At 53.9% G+C, this 24,337-nt stretch overlaps 2 protein-coding genes across 2 annotated transcripts in view; one reads left to right on the top strand and one right to left on the bottom strand.

The window, feature by feature from the left end:
- Positions 1-24,337, bottom strand: part of MED12L (mediator complex subunit 12L) — a 146,472-nt gene that overhangs the window by 52,655 nt on the left and 69,480 nt on the right. The gene's annotated exons all lie outside the window — the stretch shown is intronic.
- LOC137444345 (G-protein coupled receptor 87-like) lies at positions 2,258-22,559 on the top strand. The gene is made up of 3 exons (XM_068144909.1): positions 2,258-2,569; positions 16,551-16,680; positions 19,371-22,559. Exons 2-3 carry the CDS (start codon positions 16,647-16,649, stop codon positions 20,399-20,401), a joined length of 1,065 nt encoding a protein of 354 aa, XP_068001010.1. The 5' UTR covers positions 2,258-2,569; positions 16,551-16,646; the 3' UTR covers positions 20,402-22,559.

The following is a 24,337-nucleotide window of genomic DNA, read 5'->3' on the forward strand; positions in this document are numbered from 1 at the left end:
AGGGAGGTTGTAGCCAGGAGGGGGTTGGTCTCTTCTCCCAGGCACCCAGCAGCAGAACAAGAGGACACAGTCTCAAGCTGTGCCAGGGGAGGTTTAGGCTAGATGTTAGGAAGAAATTCATCACAGACAGAGAGATTTGCCTCTGGAATGTGCTGCCCAGGAAGGTGGTGGAGTCACCATCCCTGGAAGTGTTTAGGAAGAGCCTGGATGAGGCACTTGGTGCCATGGTTTAGTTGATTAGATGGTTGGACTGGATGATCTCAAAGGTCTTTTCCCACCTGGTTAATTCTATTCTATTCTATTCTCTCCCCTGGCCATGGTGACAGGGAGTCTGAGCACAGAAACTCCGGAAGCCAGAGCAACACAGCACAAATGCTTTGCTCAGTGTCCAGGCTGGGAAGCCCCTGCTCCCCTAAGGACCTCTGACCCTGGAATTTTGGGCTGTCCCAACATCCCAGGGAATCAAAAGTAACAGAATCACTTGAGCTGGAAAAGACCTTTGAGAGTATTCAGTCCAAGCAACTATAGAGAAAGATCATCACAAGGCATGCCTGTGGAAGGCCATCAGTCAGGCACACACTCCTGCCTCATACTGACTCCACTCACAACACAGATCTGGATCACCAACAAGTAACTTTAGGATGAAAATTAACTGAAGGCCATTGAGGAGGTGAACCAAAGACTGGAAGGAAAACCAGAAGACACCACTAGTCTAAGCAGCTGGGAAGGGAACAAAACACAAGCAGCTGCTAAACACCAGAGCACAAGGGACAGCTGAAGGAAGGTGGAATGGTGGCTGGCACACTGTCCTGAACTCCACAGGTCTTTGAGAGGCAGGGACCTCAGCAAGTCTCCTCTCCCTAACTGCAGAAAAAGCCTTCTCCATCCTTTGGTGATGCCATGTGTGAGCTCCAGCCTGTGCATGCAGCTGGGACCATCACTTCATGTCAGGATATCCAGCTCCTCAGATCACTTTGGCAGCCTGCAGAGCTGCAAACGCAAGAGGAGGACCACATGTGTTCCTGCCAGCATCATTTGCATCAGCTGCTTTGCCTTGCAAATGCTGGTCTTCAAAGGTAAGCCCTGTCAGAAGTCTCCTGCCATCAGGGACTGTACCTGCTTCAGGGGAGAGGTCCTGGGGCAAGAGGGAACTTTACAGTCTGCTCAGTAGCAGAAATGTGGAAAGCAGCCCAAAGAGGAAACTTCACCAGTGTGGGCAGGCAGCTGGTGGGTCCTGCTCCAGCTCCACACAGGCACCTAAGCAAAGGTCATCTGGCTTCAGAAGTGGGCTGGGGACTCAGTCTCTCAGATCTCTTGAGGAAGAAGAAGAAACTGTGTGTGGAGAAGTCCAGGCAGAACAAACAGAGCAGGCTGGGAAAGCCACCCCACAGCCACCACTCTTGAGCATTAAGCTTATTTTTCCCTTTCTCATGAAAACTCGGTGAGAGGAATAGACTTTCCCTTTCTTTTTAAGGTGGCAGAAATGGGAAAGCAACCCCCACACACAGAGTCTACTGACATGACACAAAACTTTGTCCTGGTCTAACTACTGCCATGATGATTTCAGTGCTCTTAAGGCCCCCTCCCATATACACACACCACCACCAGGACCACTGCTGCAGGACTGCAGAGCAGCAGGACAGCAGCGAGTGAGCAGTGAGCAGCCAGCCCCGCTGAAATCCTGAGATCATAGACTCATAGCATGGTCTGGGTTGGAAGGCACCTTCAACACCATCCAGTTGCACCCCCCCTGCCATGGGCAGGGACACCTCTCAACAGCCCAGGCTGCTCAAGGCCTCATCCAACCTGGCCTTGAACACCTCCAGGGAGGGGGCATCCACAGCCTCCCTGGGCAACCTGTGCCAGTGTCTCCCCACCCTCACGAATTTCTTCCTAACCTCCAATCTCAATCTCCCCTCCTCAAGCTTCAATCCATTCCCTTTGCTCCTCGGCTTAGGAGAGAGGACCTGCTCCAAGTGCAGCATCACAGATGCCTCCACGCAGTCAAATGAACTACGGCCACAACCACCTCCATTAGCAGACATTTGCATCCCTGCAGCACAAGCACTCTCCAGCGCCAGGTTAAGCTGGCAGCCGCTTGTGTCTGCAGGGGTGGAGGGCAGGGGGTCGCTGGGGAACGCGGCCTCAGCCTGTCTGCAGCCGTGCCCTGCACGCAGGGCTGCTGCCTTCCCCCAGCACCAACCCTCCTTCCCTCCCTCCCTCCCAGGTGATTCACCCCTGCGAGCGCCGGCCCCAGCGGCTGGCTCGGCAGCCAGGAAGCCAGGCGGGAGCGCGCCGCTCACCTAGCCTGGCATGTGAGTCATTCCCAGGAATGAGCAAGCCAGTTGCTCCAGTTGCTCCTGGCCAGGGGAATTTTGACTCTCTGATCAGCTATCGCAAAAAAAGGGCATCGGAAGCAGGGGAGCTCACTGCCAGCTATGGTTGGTTTAACCACCTGGGCACCGGCAACGTTCGCCCGGCCGCTGTAGCTCCCAGATGCGTTCCGCAGGACTCTGAGGAGCTTCCGAGATGCAGCCCAGAGACAAGCGGAAGGGGACAATGGTGACAGGTAAGTGAGCTTTGGGCCAGCTGCAAGGCGTCGGATCAGTTGCTCTGTGAAACCTTCTTGCCCTTAATCACCCCCAGAGTGAAGCCAGGAATTAAGATACCGGCACCGAACAGGCAGACCCGGGACCCTAGATCAAATAGGAGTGGAATTGGAAGCGTGGGAAGCTCCCCAAACAGCACAGCTTCTTTACTAACCTTTTGTTCAGTCCTTAAATGTTACTCCCTAGAGTTTTAACACCCACCCACCCCCTCCACTGGCACAAAGGAAAAAAATTAAGGAGTAATAATATAGTTTTCTACTAATCCTTCCTTCTAAGCCATGAAACAAAGTGCAGGAAGGGTCCCTGGGTTCGGTGGCTTCCTTCCTGAGGGAGCTGAACTGCCATCAAGTGAGATTGAGCAGCTCTGATATCTGAGTTTTGGTCTCAAAAAAAACCCCCAAAGGTTGTTGATCCATTTCACCTCGTTGGGCAAAGGGAAGCAAGGCTTGAATTCTCTTAATTAGATGGCAGAGAATAAAGCTTCTCTCCCTTCACCCCTGCGCTGGGATCGTGTTAAAACTTGTCAGGTGCACTGGAAAAACCACATAGCTCTGACTGAGCAACTGGCAAACTGCAGGGCTGAGGAATCCCAGAGTTTGGGAAATACAGAAAGTGCTTCCCCAAAGCTTCATCCTTTCAGGAGCATTTCAGGTGGAAAGGCTCATTTTTGGTTGTGGCCGGGCAGCTGAAGGCTCCGTAGGCTAAAGAACAGTTTGCCAGCTGAGCACTGTAGGGGCTGCAGACATCTGCCCTCCCGTCACGAGTGCTTGGTCAGGACACCCTGGGAGAGTCTCAGGCTTGCTTTTTTCCATCTGTTTAAGGAAGATTCTGCAATCTTCTTTTAAAAGGGGAAACCAGGAAACTCAGGCCAGAATTCAGCTGATGTGGCTGATTCACCCCCGGCAGCACAGGCCATGGATCACATGAAAGCCACTACCAGCGTTGCTCCACTTTCAAACTCACTCTTGGGTGGGCAGACAGGTCTGGGGCATCTGCTAGACCTTCTTCCCACTGTCTGGGGAGGGGAGCTGGCAGGGCCTGGGGACAAGCCCTGGAATGGGGGATGTGTGTTAGCTCTGGCAGGAGAGAGAGGAGAGCACGGGAGCAGAGAAGGGGAGCAAGGCCACAAGGTATGCAGGGCCCTCAGAAGCAGAAAGCAGCTGGTTGGCACTGGGAAGGGGTGAGAACAAGGCAGCAAATTCTGAGCAGCCCCAGCCACCAGGCACTCCTCCTGGCACCCACGGAGCTTAGCTTTCCCAGCTCAGCCCTGCTGCCTCACCCTGTGCTCCCTCCCCGGCTGCTGGGGCTGCCCCAGGGCAGGGCGAGCACGGGGAGCCCAGTGCAGCCAGCACCCAGTACCCGCCGCGCTGGCACGCACCCCCCAGCTCACCCAGCACCCACAGCCCACTGCATGCTGACAGGCACCCACCAGCTCAGCTCACCCAGCACCCACAGCTCACTGCGTGCTGACAGGCACCCACCAGCTCAGCTCACCCAGCACCCACAGCTCACTGCATGCTGACAGGCACCCACCAGCTCAGCTCACCCAGCACCCACAGCTCACTGCGTGCTGACAGGCACCCACCAGCTCAGCTCACCCAGCACCCACAGCTCACTGCATGCTGACAGGCACCCACCAGCTCAGCTCACCCAGCACCCACAGCTCACTGCATGCTGACAGGCACCCACCAGCTCAGCTTACCCAGCACCCACAGCTCACTGCATGCTGACAGGCACCCACCAGCTCAGCTCACCCAGCACCCACAGCTCACTGCGTGCTGACAGGCACCCACCAGCTCAGCTTACCCAGCACCCACAGCTCACTGCATGCTGACAGGCACCCACCAGCTCAGCTCACCCAGCACCCACAGCTCACTGCATGCTGACAGGCACCCACCAGCTCAGCTCACCCAGCACCCACAGCCCACTGCATGCTGACAGGCAACCCAAAGCTCAGCTCACCCAGCACCCATGACCCCATGCACACTGACAGGCACCCACCAGCTCTCCCAGCACACTGGCACGCACCCACCAGCTCACCCAGCACCCATGGCCCCCTGCACACTGACAGGCACCCACCAGCTCAGCTCACCCAGCACCCATGACCCCCTGCACACTGACAGGCACCCACCAGCTCTCCCAGCACCCATAGCTCACTGCACTGGCATGCATCCACCACAGCAGTGGAAAAGGAGAACAGGAGGACGCAGGGAGGGAGGCAGCAAGTCTGATCTGGTGGCGGACCTCAGAGCCCTTTGGAGGCTTGATGCTCCTCAGCCAGGACACCTGCTTCATTTGCTGCCGTAGCCCCACAAGAGACACATCCAGGAACAGCTGGAGGAGGAAGCCCCTTGCTCACCTTTGCAAAGCCAGGATCAGCAAGGCCTCCTCTTGGCCAAGTAAGCACCAGGAAAAGCCAGGCCAGACATCAAGCTCCAGGCTTGGAGCTAATTGAATACAGCTGACACAAACCAAGGGCTACAGACCAACCATGCTGCTGCCAGCATCCAGGGCTCTGCTGGAGAGCAGGCAGCAGGAGAAACAGAGGAAGTCACAGAATTGTCAGGGTTGGAAAGGACCTCAAGGATCAGCCAGTTCCACCCCCCTGCCATGGCCAGGGACACCTCACACCAGAGCAGGCTGCTCACAGCCACATCCAGCCTGGCCTTCAAAACCTTCAGGCATGAGGCTTCCACCACCTCCCTGGGCAACCTGTGCCAGGCTCTCATCACCCTCACAGAGAACTTCTTCCTAACATCCAATCTGAATCTACCCATTTCTAGTTTTGCTCCATCCCCCCCAGTCCTATCACTCCCTGACACCCTCAAAAGTCCCTCCCCAGCTTCCTTGGAGCCCCCTGCAAGGCCACAATTAGGTCTCCTTGGAGCCTTCTCTTCTCCAGACTGAATAACCCCAACTCTCTCAGTCTGTCCTCATAGCAGAGCAGCTCCAGCCCTCTGATCATCCTTCTCTGGACACCTTCCAGCACCTCCAGATCCTTCCTGGAACAGAGGCTCCAGAACTGGACACAGTACTCCAGGGCAGAGCAGAGGGGGAGAATCACCTCCCTCACCCTGCTGGCCACACTTCTCTTGCTGCAGCCCAGGCTCTGGTTAGCTTTCTGGGCTGCCAGTGCTCACTGCTGGCTCATGTGGAGCTTCTTTCTCCACCAGCACCCTCAAGCCCTTTTCTTCAGGGCTGCTCTCCCTGTCCAGCCTATATCAGTGCCTGTCAGCAACATTAATTCCTGCATCTGAGTCACCTTAACCCTTCCCAACACAGAAAACTACCCTCATGCTTTCAAAAACCCTGAACAAACCAACAGCCACACCTCTCACTTATCAGACACAGGTTTCCACATCCAACCAGCACTGAACCTCACAGGAGGTGCTCCAATAACCACTTCTTGGGTGTCCTCAGGAAGGTAACAGTGATGTATCACAGTCACTGCTGCTGCTGAGCAATATGAAGCAGTCCCTCAGCTCCTTCCCTGCACCAGCAGCTTCTCTAAAGGAACATGCAGGAGCTGGCAAAGCAGCTGGGTTGGAGGAGGAGCAGCAGCTCTCTGCAGCCAGCACCCCAACACCCTGCCTGGGACCTGCAGCTCTAAAGAGTAGAGCAGGAACTCTCCCAGCTGCTCACAGCTGCACCAGGTTGAACTTCTCCCAGCCCTACTCCAAAATCCCTGTGTTCTTCCTCTTTAAAGAGTGGTGGTGCTGCAAGCAGCTAACTCAAGCAGTTGTGTCACAGGACTAGAGTGTGAAGCACAGAGCACCCAGGGGACAAGCAGCAGCTGAGGAGCTTTGGTCCTTTTACAGGAGGGATTAGAACTGCATAGAGGGAAAAAAAATCAACAGAAATTGTTTCAATGCAAAGTAAGACACCAAAAAGGGGGCCTGGGATTACTTGAACAGCACTGTCTGCATGTGAGCAGGGATATGGTTTAGCATCAGGCTTGGTTGAGTGCTGGAAGGTGTCCAGAGAAGGGCCATGAGGGTGAGCAGAGGGCTGAAGATCCTCTTCCACAAGGACAGACAGAGAGTTGGGGTTGTTCAGTCTAGAGAAGACAAGGCTCCAAGGAGGCCTTCTTGTGGCCTTCCAGGATCTGCAGGCAGCTACAAGAAAGCTGGGGAGGGACTCTTGAGGGTGTCAGGGAGTGATAGGACTGGGGGGATGGAGCAAAACTAGAAGTGGGTAGATTCAGATTGGATGTTAGGAAGAAGTTGTTCCCCATGAGGGTGGTGAGAGCCTGGCACAGGTTGCCCAGGGAGGTGGTGGAAGCCTCATCCCTGGAGGTGTTTAAGGCCAGGCTGGATGTGGCTGTGAGCAACCTGCTGCAGTGTGAGGTGTCCCTGCCCATGGCAGGGGGCTTGGGACTGGCTGATCCTTGAGGTCCCTTCCAGCCCTGACAATTCTGTGAGTTATACAATGGTTGGACTTGATGAACTTTTCCAACCCAACCAGCAGCAACTTTTCCCCACGAGCTCTTTCCTCACAGCATCCCCTGCAGAAGGTGTGGCAGAGGCACAGCAGCCAGAGCTACACCACTTGAAGGTGTAATGCAACCAACCCCCCTTTTTCATTTCTTTGTGACCCAGACAACATCTTGACTGCTTTTAAAGTCTCACCAGGAGCTTTTTAACTTCATGTTTTTCATTGCACAATGCCAACAACCAAACCTGAAAGCTCATCTTCACAGCACAAAGCTCCAGCAAATCTCCTGTGACACCCAAGGGAGTCTTTGCTTTGCAGGCATGCTGCAGAGCAGAGGCTTCTCACAAGGGCCTCTCATGAGACCTCTCAGGAGGTCCCTGTGCTGCTCACCTGTAGAGAAGGCAGCTTCTCTGAGCCCACCCAAGCACCACATGCTGAACCTGAAGAACCACCTTTTGCCCAAACTGTTGTGTTTATCAGATTTGGGATGGAAATGGCTCTGGTTGTGAGCTGATACAGCCCAGTATCAGGAGCAGGCTGTGGACCTGGAGGGGGGAATCAGTGACAAAGATTTCCAGGCTGCTATGCCAAGACCAGAGCCCATAAAAAGAGAAGCAGAACAGGAATGGAAAGGCTGAGAGAGAAGCTTGGGAGGAGACTGGAAGAGGGAAAAGTTGAAGTTATTCTGGAGAAATGGATGTAAAAGGTAAACCTACTTCTTGCCTCTCCCATGGAGGGGAAGGCTAAAAAATGTGACCTGGGGAGAGATTAAAGCTGTGTCTTCTGAGCAGCAAGAGAAGTGAAATCCACTGGGATGGAAAGAGGACCAAGTCTGCAAACCACACCTGACTGGGATGAGTGCTTTATACCCCAGGAGGCTGTCCTGCCATGCAGAGAAATGGGCCAGCAGCAAGGAGGACTGCAAGGTCCTGTCCCCAGGGAGGAGCAGCCCTTGCACCAGGACAAGCAGAACATGAGCCAGCAGCCTTCCAGGCTGCAGCAGACAAAACATGACCAGCAGCTCAAGGGAGGTCAGCACTGCACAGCCTCACCTGCCCCACCGAGGCCAGCTCTGGGCTCCCCACTCTGAGATACATGGACACAGTGAAGCCCAGAGGTAGTCACCTTTGGGTACTGGAACATCTGTGTTGGATGGGTGAGAGATTTTTAACTCAGCCTGGAAAAGAGGTGGCTCAGAAGGATCTCATCAATGTGTACAAACATCTGCAGGGAGGGTGCAAGGAAGAGGGAGCCAGGCTCCTGCCAGTGGCACCCAGTGCCAGGAGAGGAGACAGAAGGAGCAAACACACACAGGAGGCTTCACCTGAACACAGCAGAGCTTTGGTGGGGCTGGCACTTGGGTTGCTTTGGTTCTTTAGTCACTGTGAGGGTGTTCAAGCCCCAGAACAGGTTTCCTAGAGAGGTGGTGGAGTCTCCATCCCTGCAGACGCCCCCTGACCAATCATGGTCCTGTCAGCCAGCTGCAGCTGATGCTGTTCTGAGCAGGGAGCTGGAGCTGATGAGCAACCACAAAAGGTAGTGTCAGGAAGGAATGGAAAAGGCTGCAGGAGAAGGCAAACCAAGCAGCAGTGAGCAGGCAGTGGTGGGGGAAAGGCCAGGACCACATTGCTCAGAACTTCAGGGCTGCCTCCCACCCTAACCCCAGTGAGCACTGCACAGTTGCACCTTGCATGGGATACCATCACCATGGGGTTGCAAGCCAGCACTCTGCAGGGTGGCAGTGCAGCTCCCACCGTCAGAAGGCTTTGTGCAACCAGAAGCAACTGCCAGCATCTTCCAGAAAGAAGCAAAGGAAATAGTGCAGCTAATCCTTTCCTCCTGCCTAATTAGAGGCTGCCACACTGAGAAAACATTCATTAGCCCAACTCTGCCAAGCACTGTATTGTGCTCTCCTCTTGTAAGCAAGAGATTGCAACACCAGCAACAGCCTGGTGCTTCCACCTCTGCCACCACCACCAGCCACCAACCTGCTGCCCAGCAGGACACCACTTCTGGAAGCAGATCTCTCCCAGCTCTTCCCATCAAAGCAGCAGCAGCCTGAAGGAGATGTGCTCCAGCACTGCACTGCTGTGCAAACCTCCTGGCCTCTCCTCCAGAAGCAGCAGCCAGCTGCAGTCAGCTGCAGTCAGCCCACCCGGAGCAGAGCAGAAGACACCAGACCTGGATCCACACTAAACACATCCCACAAGGGGGAAAAGGAAGGGTCAGAATCATTCATTTGACATCAGGAAAGAAAACTAATAATTAATGGTTACACTGGGACAAAATACTCCACAAGTAGCTGAGAAAATGAGCTATGTCCAAGTAACACTTCTGAGTGAGGAAATGTTGTCATCCCAGGGGCACATTCCCCCCAAATGGGAATGCTGCCCATTAGGCAGTGATGTTGAATGCTTACTGCAGCCCTCTGCTGCACCCAAGCTCAGATTCTCCTTCAAGCTGCAAACCAAGAGCAGTTGCAGGTGCATACTGTGAGATTTTGGGCAATACCAACAGCACTGGGTAGAGGCTGCAGCAGAAAGCTTCAGGGAGGACAATTGCCTGCTCACTCAGACACAAGGTTCACCCAGCCAGGCACTGGAAAGGTGCCTGCCCAGGAAGACTGAGCCCACCTTCAGTGACTGCTTGTGGGAAGCTCTGCAGGCTGCAGGAGTGGTGCACAACCACCTCTCAGGCACAGTGCCCATGCAGAAGGAAGTCCTGTTGGCAGTGTGTCTCAGCAGGGACATGGAGACACTGCTGCTCCCTCTGCAGCAGAGCCCTCCATGGGAGGTGTGCTCCCTGGCCACTGCCCTCACCTGTCTTCTGCTAAAGACAAAAGGACAGGCTGGGGCCACGAGAGTGAGCAGAGGGCTGGAGCTGCTCTGCTATGAGGACAGACTGAAGGAGTTGGGGCTGTTCAGTTTGGAGGAGAGAAGGCTCCCAGGAGACCTAATTGTGGCCTTCAGGTATCTGAAGGGGGCTCCAAGAAAGCTGGGGAGGGACTTTTGAGGGTGTCAGGGAGTGATAGGATTGGGGGGAATAGAGCAAAATTAGAAGTGGGGAGATTCAGATTGGATGTTAGGAAGAAGTTCTTCCCTATGAGGGTGGTGAGAGACTGGCACAAGTTGCCCAGGGAGGTGGTGGAAGCCTCATGCCTGGAGGCTTTTAAGGCCAGGCTGGATGTGGCTGTGAGCAACCTGCTGTAGTGTGAGGTGTCCCTGCCCATGGCAGGGGGGTTGGAACTGGCTGAGCCTTGAGGTCCCTTCCAACCCTGACAATTCGATGATCCTGGAGACAACAGCAGCTGCTCCACCAGCTGAAGACAGATGGAAGGGAGCTGCCTTGCAGCCTGCCCAGGGCCAGGACACTGCTGTGCAGAGATGCATGAGAGGAAAGCTGGGTTGGAACTGAGGGGGAAGTTCAAGGAGGAACCTGCAAACCAAGCAGGGCGTTTTGTACCAGGACTGAAGCAGATGAGCAGCTCTTTCAGAGAAGAGACAGAGGTTCCTCTTTCTGGATAAGACTAAGCATACGGGGGCCATGAGTTGCAGCCAAGCACAGTTCCAGCCCAGTTCTTATTTCCCTGTCCCCCTGCCTTCAGTTGGTTACTCTTGGCAGCGCTGCAGGGAGCTGGCACATGTTGTCTGCACACCCCTGCACCATCACACTCCTAGGGAGCAGGGCACAGAGCCCAGGGAGGGCTATTTTCACCCTCTCCCCAGCCACTCATGCCAAAGCAGCTCCTAGTTTGTAGCAGCCAACAGTTGCCAGCTGGCTGAGCCAGGCTCACAGGGTGGTGGGCACCACCATGTAGCTCAGCCAGCCTCTGGAGGCACACAGGAGCAGGCACTAAGGGACTCCACCACTGCAGCAGAGCGTGGCTGGGCTAGGAGCTGGGCCGGAGCTTCCCACCCCAGGCTGCAGGGCCATGCCCAAGTAGGAGATCTACATCCCAGGATGGAGATCTACAGCCTCCATGGGTATCCTGCACCCATGCTTGACCACCTGCACAGTAAAAAGAAAGCTTTCCCTTGTGCTTAGATGTAGCTTCCTGAGTCTCAGTGTGTGCCCAATGCCTCCTGTCTGCTCAGTGGGTGCCATTGTAGAGAAAGATCCAGGCTCCCTCTCACCATGCAGGAGCTCCTGAGACTTCTCTGGGGCCAGGCTGAACCTCCTCAGCTCTCCCCACCCCTCTGCAGACAAAAGACACCCTGCTTGGTGCAGAGCAGGGGTGGCTGTGGTCCTGCAGTGACTCACACAAACCCTGGTGCTACACATGGCACCTCTTGGCACAGCTGGCCCAGGGACAGGGACGTGGCAGCCAGAAAAATGCACAAAAGTAAGGAAGGGTGCAAAGCTCAGGAGAGCAAGAGGCACAAAGTCACTGGCTGCAGGCAGAATCCCAACAGAATGTCAGATTATTCCTGTGCATGAAATTCCTGCACATGGGCCTTCAGCAAAGGAAGATGGACCGCGTCAAACAGAAGCCTCTGAGGAAGGAGGACTCTGAGCAGTGTCCCAGTCCATGGGATGGGCTCTCTGCTAGAGAGCAAGGAAAAGCCCTAGAAGGATAAAAAGGCACAAGGAGCAAGGGGCAAAGGGAGCAGCGCGGCGGCCGGGCGCAAAGGGAGCACCGCGGCGACCGGGGGCAAAGGGAGCACCGCGGCGGCCGGGGGCAAAGGGAGCAGCGCGGCGGCCGGGGGCAAAGGGAGCACCGCGGCGGCCGGGGGCAAAGGGAGCACCGCGGCGGCCGGGCGCAAAGGGAGCACCGCGGCGGCCGGGCGCAAAGGGAGCACCGCGGTGGCCGGGCGCAAAGGGAGCACCGCGGTGGCCAGCGGCAAAGGGAGCACCGCGGCGGCCGGGCGCAAAGGGAGCACCGCGGCGGCCGGGGGACAAAGGGAGCACCGCGGCGGCCGGGGGACAAAGGGAGCACCGCGGCGGCCGGGCGCAAAGGGAGCACCGCGGTGGCCGGGCGCAAAGGGAGCACCGCGGTGGCCAGCGGCAAAGGGAGCACCGCGGCGGCCGGGCGCAAAGGGAGCACCGCGGCGGCCGGGCGCAAAGGGAGCACCGCGGCTTGCTCAGGCGATGCTGCACAGGAGTGGACAGAATCAGAGGGAGCAGGAACACAGCTCCACTTGCCTGCTTGCAGCAGCTCCAGGCTCACAGGCGTTTACCCTGCAGCCTGCACCCATGCTTTTGGCCCCTAAGTCTTTGCAACAGCTCAGTGATGGGCAGCAGAACAGAGCAGAACTGCAGCCGGGCAAGAGCAGGCTTCATGAAGTGCCTCTCATTTTGTATTTGCATCAGCTGTCACCTACCAGACCTCCTGGTGACAAATGCAGACTGACAGGCCAGAAAACCACAAAGCAAATGAAAGCCATCCCCTAAAAAAGCTCTGCAGCCTTGTCACCTAGAATATCTGGTCTGGTTCCCAGGGAGAACTTTCTGAGTTTTCAAAAGCTGTAAATCAGACGCAGAGGAACAATTCCATTTTTGGGATGCAGAAGTTCTTCAGGTGAGGCAATGTAAAGCCTTAGTCATTATTAAAACTATACAGTCATTCCCTACCCATCTGCCACCCAAGTCTGCCAGCCAGCCTGCTATTTAACTTCACATCTGAGCTTCTACCAGTCATGCACAGAAACCAGTCCAACCACATCAGCAGCAGCAGATTACCTCACACTAGGAGACAGTGAGCACTTCACTTACACTTCATGCAGCTGGCAGCCTGCAGGGCAAGGACAGGGGGGTGGAAAAACCCAAACCAACCAAGTGCATCTCAACTACAAGAAGTAAAACATATTCTGGTTTTAAAAAGCTACCTGAAGGAAGGAACAGCTTCTGAGGCATCCTCCAAAAAAACAACTAGAAGTGGAGAGATTCAGACTGGATATTAGGAAGAAGTTTTTCCCTATGAGGGTGGTGAGAGACTGGCACAGGTTGCCCAGGGAGCTGGTGGAAGCCTCATGCCTGGAGGTTTTGAAGGCCAGGCTGGATGTGGCTGTGAGCAACCTGCTGCAGTGTGAGGTGTCCCTGCCCATGGCAGGGGGGTTGGAACTGGCTGATCCTTGAGGTCCCTTCCAACCCTATTGGAATTCTATGATTCTATGACACTTTCCTGTGCCATGGAGTGGTGCAGTCTGACACAGAGGTGCAGAATAAAACTACATCAAGGGAAAGCTCTGCAGCAAACAGAGAGGAAAATCCTCACTCACTGCAGAGCAAGGGAAAGGGGGAGAAAGCAAAGTGTGCACATCAGCCTCAGGACTGCTCTCCAGCAATCCTTGGCACTTGGGGCACTGGAAACTCTTCCCCGTGAGGGTGGTGAGAGACTGGCACAGCTTGCCCAGGGAGGTGGTGGAAGCCTCATCCCTGGAGGTTTTGAAGGCCAGGCTGGATGTGGCTGTGAGCAACCTGCTGTAGTGTGAGGTGTCCCTGCCTATGGCAGGGGCGTTGGAACTGGCTGAGCCTTGAGGTCCCTTCCAACCCTGACAATTCTATGATTCAAAACCATCCAAGCAGAATATATTTATGTTTGAGACAAACAGCTGGTTAAGACTAAACCAGTCAGAAGATGTGCCTGGAGAACTGGATAAGGAGTGGAGAACCAACCTTGCCCAGCTCAGAAGCACCATATCCAAAGAGGTAAAAAAGAGGCCCTCTCAGAGTGCAGTCAGTCAGCAATTCTAGAATAGCCTCAAATACTTAGCATATCTTAAAAAGAGAGGGAAGACTTCACCTCCCAGTCCAAGAGAACAGATTGAGAAGGGTGAGCTCTCCACAAGTGCTAACTTGCCTGCAGTTCTACAATGCAGTGGTCTTGATCAGAAGAGATAAAAGCAGCTTCTAGAGTAGAGATGCACCAGTTTGGACTCACAGGGGCCTTGCTGCCCCATCCTAGATGTGAATAATGAAACCACACTACCCCAAGTGCTCTGTCACAGCACCCCTCAGCCTCACAGACTTGGGTGGGACACCGTGGGCAACACTTTTGGACTGGTGAGGCTAAGCAAGGATCATCTCTGTGTAGCCCAGAATGCTGTCTCACAACCAGCTCTGTGCAGCAGAGATCATTGGGCCTCAACTCCTCTGCTGCTCTGCACAAACCTGTTTGTTCCAGGCTCTAAGGCTTCCAACTACAGCAGCTCAAGGGAAAGTCTCCAGTGCATAATTAGGGCAGTCAGTAGGTGTTGCCTCTCACCTCCACCCCACTCCAAAGCCTCTGCTGAGCTCAGCTGTGCCAGCAGGGCAGGGCACAGACCACTGCCTAGGTTTACATCTGTGAAGACTTTGCTGCTTTGCTATTTCATTGGGATCAGTTTGGAATATAGAACCATAGAACTGTCAAGGTTGGAAGGGAACTCAAGGATCATCCAGTTCCAACCCCCCTGCCATGGGGAAGAACTTCTTCCTCACATCCAATCTGAATCTCCCCACTTCTAGTTTTTCTGCATCCCACCCAGTCCTATCCCTCCCTGACACCCTCAAAAGTCCCTCCCCAGCTTTCTTGGAGCCCCCTTCAGATCCTGGAAGGCCACAATTAGATCTCCTGGGAGCCTTCTCTTCTCCAGACTGCACAACCCCAACTCCCTCGGTCTGTCCTCATAGCAGAGCAGCTCCAGCCCTCTGCTCGTGGCCTTTCTCTGGACACCTTCCAGCACCTCCAGATCCTTCCTGTAATAGAGGCTCCAGAACTGGACTGTTTTAACATTAAAACCATCAAGAAATATGAAGACACAGATGTGTCCACTCAGAGGCTTAGCAAGCTCCCAGGGTGGCTTCCAGGTGACCTGGAATTCCCTGGGCAATTAAAGCTTGGTCACACCTGCAGTGGCCAGGAAGATGCATGTGGTAGGGCTTGCTCATGGTCAGGGAGGCCCAGGGAGGTGGTGGAAGCCTCATCCCTGGAGGTTTTTAAGGTTGGGCTGGATGTGGCTCTGAGCACCCTGACGTAGTGTGAGGTGTCCCTGCCCACGGCAGAGGGGTTGGAACTGGATGATCCTTCAGTTCCCTTCCAACCCTAACAATTCTATGACTCTAACCTGGGCAGAGGAGCTGGGAGAGGTCTGCCTGGAGAGCCTGAGAGCAGCACCAGGAATCACACAGACTTAAAAGTAGCTTGGAAAAGCAGGGAAACCACCACCTTATTTGCCTGAGAGGGCAGATAAGGATCTTCTCAGAAAATCACCTCTTCTTTTGATCTCAGTGCCCCCTGGGCAAAAAAAAAAAGGCTATCTGCAAACTATAAACAGCAGCAACAAAGGGAATGGTTACTGCTGTCCATACCAAGAGAAGGCAAAATATCTGATAGAAAGCAACCCTGATGACCTCATTCTGGACCCCAGTTAATATCAGAGCAAACAATGCCAGGCAAGAAGCCAAACCAATCAAAAATACAGAGCTTAAAACATCAGAATTAGAGTCTTTAAAAGGGGAGGATTTGCTTTACTGCCATTTAGTGCCATCCAGCCTGGCTCACCACACAGTGATGGCCACCTCAAAGAGACGCAGCTCTGCAAAAGGGCTGCAGTTGCTTTCTCCTCTGTCCCTTCCCACGTGAGGGCACTCCGGTCCAGCACAGTTGCTGAGATCTGAACCATTTGGCTCATTTGACTCTCAAAACTCAGAATCAGAAATGAAGCCTGCAAAAAAAATTCCTGTTTGCATAGTGCAGGATTGAAGCAGTCACCTGGAATGTAGGAATCAGTGTTATGAACAAGGTCACAACATCCCTGCACCACCAGGAGTGCCACGGAGATGCTGCAGTGGTTCACTGCTCCCTGCAGGCTGGAGCCTGAAGCACTTAACTCAAAACCACGGGAAAGGAACAAGGACTTCCCATTTCCACCCCAGTTTGCTGGATAGAGCACAGAATCACAGAATTGTTAGGGTTGGAAGGGACCTCAAGGATCATCTAGTCCCAACCCCGCTGCCATGGGCAGGGACACCTCACACTGCAGCAGTTTGCTCACAGCCACATCCAGCCTGCCCTTGCAAAACCTCCAGGGATGAGGCTTCCACCACACCCCTGGGCAACCTGTGCCAGTGGTATATGAATGTGTACCAGGACCTACAGAGATACTTCATATTAAGCTTTTTTACTTCAAGAAGTGACAGATTATAAATGTTAAAAAGAAATTTCCAATGTGGACCTGATGATCTCTGGAGGTCTCTTCCAACCTCTAATGTTCTGTGAAGTACACTAGGGTGATGAGACACTGGAAGAGGTTGCCTAGGGAGGTGGTGGAAGCCTCATCCCTGGAGGTGTTTGCAGCCAGGCTGGATGTGGCTGTGAGCAACCTGCTGTAGTGTGAGGTGTCCCTGCTCATGGCAGGGGGGGTTGGAACTGGCTGATCCTTGAGGTCCCTTCCAACCCTGACAATTCTAGGACTCTATTCTATGATTCTAAGGTTTAGAAGTTTGAAATCAAAGACATTTTCACAGTTTTACCAAACTTGATCTGCAGTTTACTTTAGGTTTCATTCCCTTTTCTCTTCCCACAAGGTCAAGCTGGCACAGCCCATGCCATGTCCTGGATCTGCGGCTGCCAGCGGGACTCCTGAAGAGCATTTCAGCTGAGCACCTTCAGCAACACAAAACATGGGGTACAATTTGTCTTATGGAAAGCTGCCAGGTAAGAGAAGGTGGGAAATGCCAGGGAGAACACTGAGAAGTGTTCCTTGTATTGCCACCAGTCCCTACCAAGGTTTTAAAGCAGTAGGTCTTTTCAGAAGAGACCACAGGCTTACAGGATGCTAGGGGTTGGAAGGGAGGTATGAGGATATGCAGGCAGCTAGGAGCCAAGCTAAGCAACATATCCACTTCAGGACATAGAAGCCCCACTGCTAGCCTGCACAAGACCACAGGCTCACAGGATGTCAGGGGTTGGAAGGGACCTCCAGAGGTCATCCAGTCCAACCCCCACTGCCAGAGCAGGACCATAGAATCCAGCACAGGAACACATCCAGATAGGGCTGGAAAGGCTCCTGAGAAGGAGACTCCACAACCTCTCTGGGCAGTCTGCTCCAGTGCTCTGTGAGCCTCACAGTGAAGAAGTTCCTCCTCATGTTGAGGTGGAACCTCTGTGCTGTAGTTTCCATCCATTGCCTCTTGTCCTATTCCAGGGTGCAAGTGAGCCTGCCTCTTGACCCTCAGCCCTCAGATATTTATAAACACCTATTAAATCCCCTCTCAGTCTTCTCATCTCCAGACTAACCAGCCCCAGGACTCTCAGCCTCTCCTCACCAGGCAGTGCGCCACTTCCTTCATCATCCTTGTGGCCTTCCTTTGGACTGTCTCCAGCAGATCCCTGTCCCTCCTGAACTGGGGAGCCCAGAACTGGATGCAATATTCCAGGGCAGAGCAGAAGGGGAGGAGAACCTCCCTGGATCTGCTGGACACACTCCCCTTAATGCCCCCCAGGACCCCATTGGCCCTCTTGGCCAGCAGGGCACAGTGCTGAGTGCTGCTGCCCTGGGTGCCAGCCTGGGTTTACCACAGCAGCCAGGCTCAGTGGATAAACAATGAGAAATTGTTTTATGGAGAGAATTTATAAATATGAAGTTCCTGCACAAACATTTCCACACAAAACCTTAACCTCCCCCCCCAGACTGTTATTTTTAAGCACATTTAAGCAAGCCAAGTGTTACAGCAGTGTTTAAATAGGCCTGAAGAGGCTCTCCAGAGCCCTCTCTCTTGATAAACATCATCTCTGCTCACAAGTTGTGTTGCGTCAGGACAGCCAAGAGCTGACACTCTGTGACTCTGATTGATGATGGCTCCTTCCCAAGCTGCTGTCACACAGCTGCAGCTGCCCACACCCTGACACAGCAGTGGGCACTGCAGACCCTGGCCCACAACGTGGCAGTGCCCAGCTCCACTCGGGTGGCAGGGGGTTGAGGGAGCTCAGATCCTGCTCTTGTTTCACTAACCAGTCATGACTCTCTCTGCAGAGAATTTCCAGGCTATCTACCTCTTTCAGGTATTGCAGGAGTGTTCCTTGCACCCTGCTGCAAGGCTGGCCAGATCCTGCTGCTCCTCCCTCCCCAGCACTGCCCTGGCAGCCAGAGCTCCCCCCAGAACCAGCATAACCCCATGTGTGTGGAGCAGGTCCCAGCAGGCACTGCTCTGTGCTGCCTAGAGGGAGGGCACCATGGGGTGGCAAGGATCAGTCCCACACATGCTTCACAGTACCCAACTCAGTCCTTGCTGACAGGTCCTTCACAGCATCAACCAGGTTGGGAAAGACCTTTGAGGTTATCCAGTCCAGCCTATCACCCAACACCATCTGATCAACTAAACCATGGCACCAAGTGCCCCATCCAGATCTTCCCCTACTTCCCCTTCCAACACCCCAATCCCCAACTGTGTTCAGTTCCACAAGGGCTGCACTGAGCTGCTGCCCCCCACGCTCTCTGCAGCTCTATGCTTCAGCCTGCAGCATTGTGCCCAGAGGCTGGCAAGCCATAGGCATGGTCACTCTGACCTTGGCAATTGTGGCAGTTTTAGGCTGTGCCTAGGAAAATTTTCCTCCACAGATTGGGTAGAAAAGTGATAGAATGTGAATAAATTACTCTTGGATGCAAAAGAAAAGCAATCATAAGATCTAAATGATCCTATTGGTCTGGTAACTAACCCACCACAGTAACAGAGTCACAGAATGGTCTGGGTTGGAAGGGACCTCCAAAGGTCATCCAGTCCAACCCCCTCTGCAGTCAGCAGGGGCATCCTCATCTAGACCAGGCTGCCCTGTCAAGCCCCACTCTGAATACCTCCAGGGCTGGGGCCCTGTTCTAAGCTCAGTTTTTTCCAGGCTGGTTGTTCCAAGAAGCCTCCAGCCCTGCCCAGAGACAGGAGCAGAGGGCAGCTCTGAAATGGCTCCGTTTGTAAAACACTGCAAACACTTTAGAGACTCATGGAACTGTCAGGGTTGGAAGGGACCTCAAGGATCAATCAGTTCCAACCCCCCTGCCATGGGCAGGGACACCTCACACTGCAGCAGGTTGCTCACAGCCACATCCAGCCTGGCTGCAAACACCTCCCTGGGCAACCTGTGCCAGTGTCTCAGAGAAAGGCAGTGTTTGCAGGGCTCAGCTGCTCTTCTGTGATGGATGAAACCTTGCAGCACTGATCTTTTTTGGTGTGCTTTGGAGAGAAGCAAGCAGTTGCCCAGGGCAGAGGATTAAGAGCTTAAAGGGTGGGCGGCAGGTCCAAGCTCTGCCTGCTTTGTCACCCCCTTGGAATGACTCTGGGCAGCAGGGAAAGGGCTCTTTGATAGTGCAAACATGGATGTTTTGATCTTGCTGCTCTCCCTCCTCCCCGCAGACCTGAGCCAGGACAACGTCTCCTCACCCAACTCCACAGCAGGCCCCCTGGCGAGCTCGAGGCAGGATGAGTTCACCACCATCGTGCTGCCCGTGCTTTACCTCATCATCTTCCTGGCCAGCATCCTGCTCAACGGCCTGGCCGTGTGGATTTTCTTCCACATCAGGAACAAGACCAGCTTCATCTTTTACCTCAAGAACATCGTGGTGGCAGACCTCCTCATGACGCTGACCTTCCCCTTCAAGATCATCCAGGACTCGCGGCTGGGGCCGTGGCACTTCAACTCCTTCCTGTGCCGCTACAGCACGGTGCTGTTCTACGCCAACATGTACACCACCATCGTCTTCCTGGGGCTCATCAGCATCGACCGCTACCTGAAGGTGGTGAAGCCCTTCGGGGACTCCAGGATGTACAGCATCACCTTCACCAAGGTCTTGTCAGCCTGCGTCTGGGTGGTGATGGCCTTCCTGGCCCTGCCCAACCTGATCCTCACCAACGGCTACCCCACCCGGAGGAACGTCGACGACTGCCTGAAGCTGAAGTCGCCCCTGGGGGTGCAGTGGCACAGGGCAGTCATCTACATCAACACCTGCACCTTCGTGGTGGTGCTGCTGGTGCTGATCGGCTGCTACATCGCCATCTCCAGGTACATCTACAAGTCCAGCAAGCAGTTCATCAGCTCCTCCAGCAGGAAGCGAAAGCACAACCAAAGCATCCGGGTGGTGGTGGCCGTGTTCTTCACCTGCTTCCTGCCCTACCACCTCTGCAGGATACCCTTCACCTTCAGCCACCTGGACAGGATCCTGGACGACTCGGCGCACAAGATCCTCTACTACTGCAAGGAGACAACCCTCTTCCTGTCTGCCTGCAACGTCTGCCTGGACCCAATCATTTACTTCTTCATGTGCAGGTCCTTCTCACGCAGGCTGTTCAGGAAGTCCAACATGAGGACCAGGAGCGAAAGCATCCGCTCGCTCCAGAGCGTCCGCAGGTCCGAGGTCCGCATCTACCATGAGTACACTGACGTCTGACTCCCCCCCTCACATACACACACACAGAGACTCTGCCTGCCCCTCAGCACCTCTGTACAGCCTGTAAATAAAATCTCTCTTTGAGTACCCCACCAGGCAGGTTCCATTCAGCCACCTGTGCAGGCATGGAACAACTTTTCTGGCCCAGCTCTGACCTCCAGAGCTGAGATCAGGCTGGCTGCAGAGGAGGGCTGGAAGGGGTTGTGTTGGTTGGGAGGGGGGAGGTTCTTAAAGGCCAGCTGAAGCTAAGGATGCCTCAGCGCAGGAAGCAACCTCCAGGAGGCTCCAGTCAGGACGGATGGTCCTGGAGTGGGATCTAACAAGATGACTCAACATCCCCAGGGTCCATCAGACAGTCACTGAGGGGGCTTGCAGGAGCTGAAGGAGAGGGGAGAAGGTGGAAGATGTTCAGTGTGCCCACGGGCAGGGTGGCTGCCAGGGCAGGGCAGCTGCGGGCACAGCAATCTGCTGCCAGCCAAGAGCAGCTCAGCTTTGCCTCTGGGGCCTGTGTGGTGCCGATTGCACCACGGTGTCCACAGATCAGACCTACCAAAGGGCTTCTCAAGCATAAGAGATCTCTTCTCAAAAAAATAAAATAAAGAAGGGGGAAAAATAGATTGTTGAAGCCACTTTTCATTCCCACAAATCTCATTCTAAGGGAGGACGTAACAAAAGTGTCCCCTGACAGGCTCACACGTGACAAGACCTAGCAGTCAGCATCAAGCTGACAGCTCAGCACTTTGCCTGCCTGATTCCACAGGAACCACACTTAAAGCATTGGGGATTTCTTGTTCCCAATGATTGCTAACTTTGGCTGCTCATGGAAACAACACTTGTGTGTGATCAGCAGGTGAAGGACAGCAGCTCAGGCAGCACCTTCAGGGGATGATTTCAGACTGGTCCGTGCAGAGGAATTAGAGGAGAGCATCCAAAATCAAGGCAAGAAGAAGAGAATCAGAAAAGACCAACACAGCAGCTGCTGCATCAGAAAGTGTTGAGTAACTACAACATTGCTTACAAGAAGAAACAAAGCCCTGGAGGGTATCCACCAGAGCTCATACTGGACCTCAGGCTGCTCCAGTGAGATGCTGGCAGGCTTCACACCACACGAGCAGCCAACAGCACCCCAGACTTGTTTACAACATGGGCAGAAGAAACCCAAACCATCTGTCACAGCCACTTGTGCAAACATTCCCAGCTGGTCCTGGCCAAGCAGGTCAGAGCAGTGAGGGTCACAACAGGGTCCAAGGCTGCTCCAGCCCAGGATGTGCTGTGGGGACCTCTCCAGGGTAAGGCAAAAGCAGAAAGAGAAGTTCACAGAATCACAGAATTAACCAGGTTGGGAAAGACCTCGGAGACCATCAAGTCCCACCTATCCCCCAGCACCATCTGATCAACTAAACCATGGCACCAAGTGCCTCATCCAGGCTTTTTTAAACACTTCCAGGGACAGTGACTTCACCACACCTCCCTGGGCAGCACATTGCAATGGCCAATCGCTGTCTGTGATTCCTTCCTCACATCCCCCCTAAACTTCCCCTGGAGCAGCTTGAGACTGTGTCCTCTCCTGTCCCTGGTTGCCTGGGAGAAGAGGCAAACCCCCACACATTCTTCTTCCTCTGGTGGCTGCCCCCTGCAAGGAGCCCACCTCCCACCCCATGCCCCAGGATGCATTTGCAGCAGGGACAGGGAGCAAGGTCAATCATTTTGCACTGTACAAATCAGGCTTGCTGAGGGAGAAAGCTGCTCCTGCACAAACCAAACAGCTTCAAACAGACTGGCAGGAGCTGACACGGGTCCCAAGCAGTCCATTTTTATACTCAGGCACTGCAGTGCAGCTGGACAAACAGAAGATGGCAACAGCCCATCATCAAGTGCCTTACTCTATAAGGACTTTCCTTTTAATCTAGGGGAGGGGGGGGAAATGGTTTGAGATGAAAATCCTGACAAGGCAGCATTCAGCTAGCAAGACAAAATACTGCAGGAGAACAGAAGACCACCTTTGGTGGAGCTGTGTGCTGAAGCAAGGGTTGCTTTTGTCTTTTCTCTCTCTGAGCACAGTTCTGTTTTAGGCTTTTCTTATACAGAATGAAGAAGTTGAAGTATTCCAATATTTGGATTCAAGCAAATGGGATTAAAATGCTGACACTGCTCTGGGCAGGGGGTGGAAATCATTTCTACAAAGAAAGACAAGGTATCCTGTCTTTATCCCACTTTAAATACCTCTATTTTACCCAGCTAAGTACCACAGAATACACCCCACTTTCCAGTCATAGAATCCTAGAACTGTCAGGGTTGGAAGGGAGCTCAAGGATGAGTCAGTTCCAACTCCCCTGCCATGGGCAGGGACACCTCACACTACAGCAGGTTGCTCACAGCCACATCCAGCCTGGCTGCAAACACCTCCAGGGATGAGGCTTCCACCTGGGCAACCTGTGCCAGGCTCTCACCACCCTCAAGGGGAACAACTTCTTCCTAACATCCAATCTCCCCATGTCTAGTTTTGGAGCATTCCTATCCCTCCCTGACACCCTCAAAAGTCCCTCCCCAGCTGTCTTGGAGCCCCCTTCAGATACTGGAAAGCCACAAGAAGGTTTCCTTGGAGCCTTCTCTTCTCCAGACTGAACAACCCCAATTCTCTCAGTCTCTCTCCATAGTAGAGCAGCTCCAGCCCTCTGCTCATCCTCATGGCCCTTCTCTGGACACCTTCCAGAACCTCCAGATCTTTCCTGTAATAGAAGCTCCAGAACTGGACACAGAGCTCCAGGAGAATCACCTCACTGGCCCTGCTGGCCACACTTCTCTTGCTGCAGCCCAGGATGTGATTTGCTTTCTGGTCTGTAGTCAGCTCTGTAGAGAACTCCATTCACACACAACTTCAGAGACTGGTTCTGGATCAGAGTGCCAGTTTGTACTCTCAGGGGGACTATGCACACACACAATGATATTAAAGAACTGTTCTGGGAAGGGGGTTGAAGAGTTTGAACTCTCACAAGTACCACACTAAAAGGAAAGGGCTGTGTGAAAGGACAGCCTTTGGGGCTGCAGGATCACTCCTGGGCACACAGACAGGAGCAACCAAGGTCTGACATGGTTAAAGAAAACCAAGGCTGAGTGCTTCTGGTCTCCTTTCTCAGGGTCCAAACAACATTAAATCCCAGAGGGTTTATGGCTCCTTAACTGTGCTGCATTCAATTCCCACCCCTCACCCAGGCTCCACTCTGCAGCTGGACCCCCTCTAACACCCCTGCAACACCCTCATGGCTACAGGAAAAGCTTCTCTCAGCCACCACAAGAGATTGTGACACACAACCTTCCAATAACAAGACCATTTATGAGGCTGCAGCTTTCTCCCAGCCCTCCTTGTGCCCTCCCCTCCACACACATCACCCCAGGGCCAGGCTAAGGCAGGTGGTTCAAGCCACCACACATCCCCTGAGGTGCTCCATGTGCTCAGCCTGCAGGACAGGTGAGCATCATCCTGGTGTTGCTTCCTTATAGGACCCAGTAACCCAACACTGCCAAGTTGGCTGCTGCTAACCCATATCCCTCAGCACCTCATCTACACAGCTTCCTCCAGGAATGATGACTCAGCCACTGCCCTGGACAGCCTGTTCCAGGGCTTGATAACCCTTTCAGTAAAGAAACTTTTCCCATTGTCCAACCTAATCCTCCCCTGGTACAACTTGAGGCTGTTCCCTCTTGTCCTATTACTTGTTACTAGACGAGACTGAGCCCCTTCTGGCTTCAATCTCCTTTCAGGGAGCTGTAGACAGTGGCAAGGTCTCCCCTCAGCCTCTTTGCTGTCCTCTGCTGTGACACCACCACTCACACCACTGGAACTGAAGCTCATTATCCTGTTGGACTTAAAGCTTCTTGACACGTGTCCATCTCTGGACCTGCTCCAGCCTCTCAACCTCCCCTTTGGCGTGAGGG

The sequence above is a fragment of the Melanerpes formicivorus genome, unplaced genomic scaffold (assembly GCF_026170545.1).
Source record: "Melanerpes formicivorus ecotype bairdi unplaced genomic scaffold, bMelFor1.0.p_v2 SCAF_12, whole genome shotgun sequence".
NCBI lineage: Eukaryota > Metazoa > Chordata > Aves > Piciformes > Picidae > Melanerpes > Melanerpes formicivorus.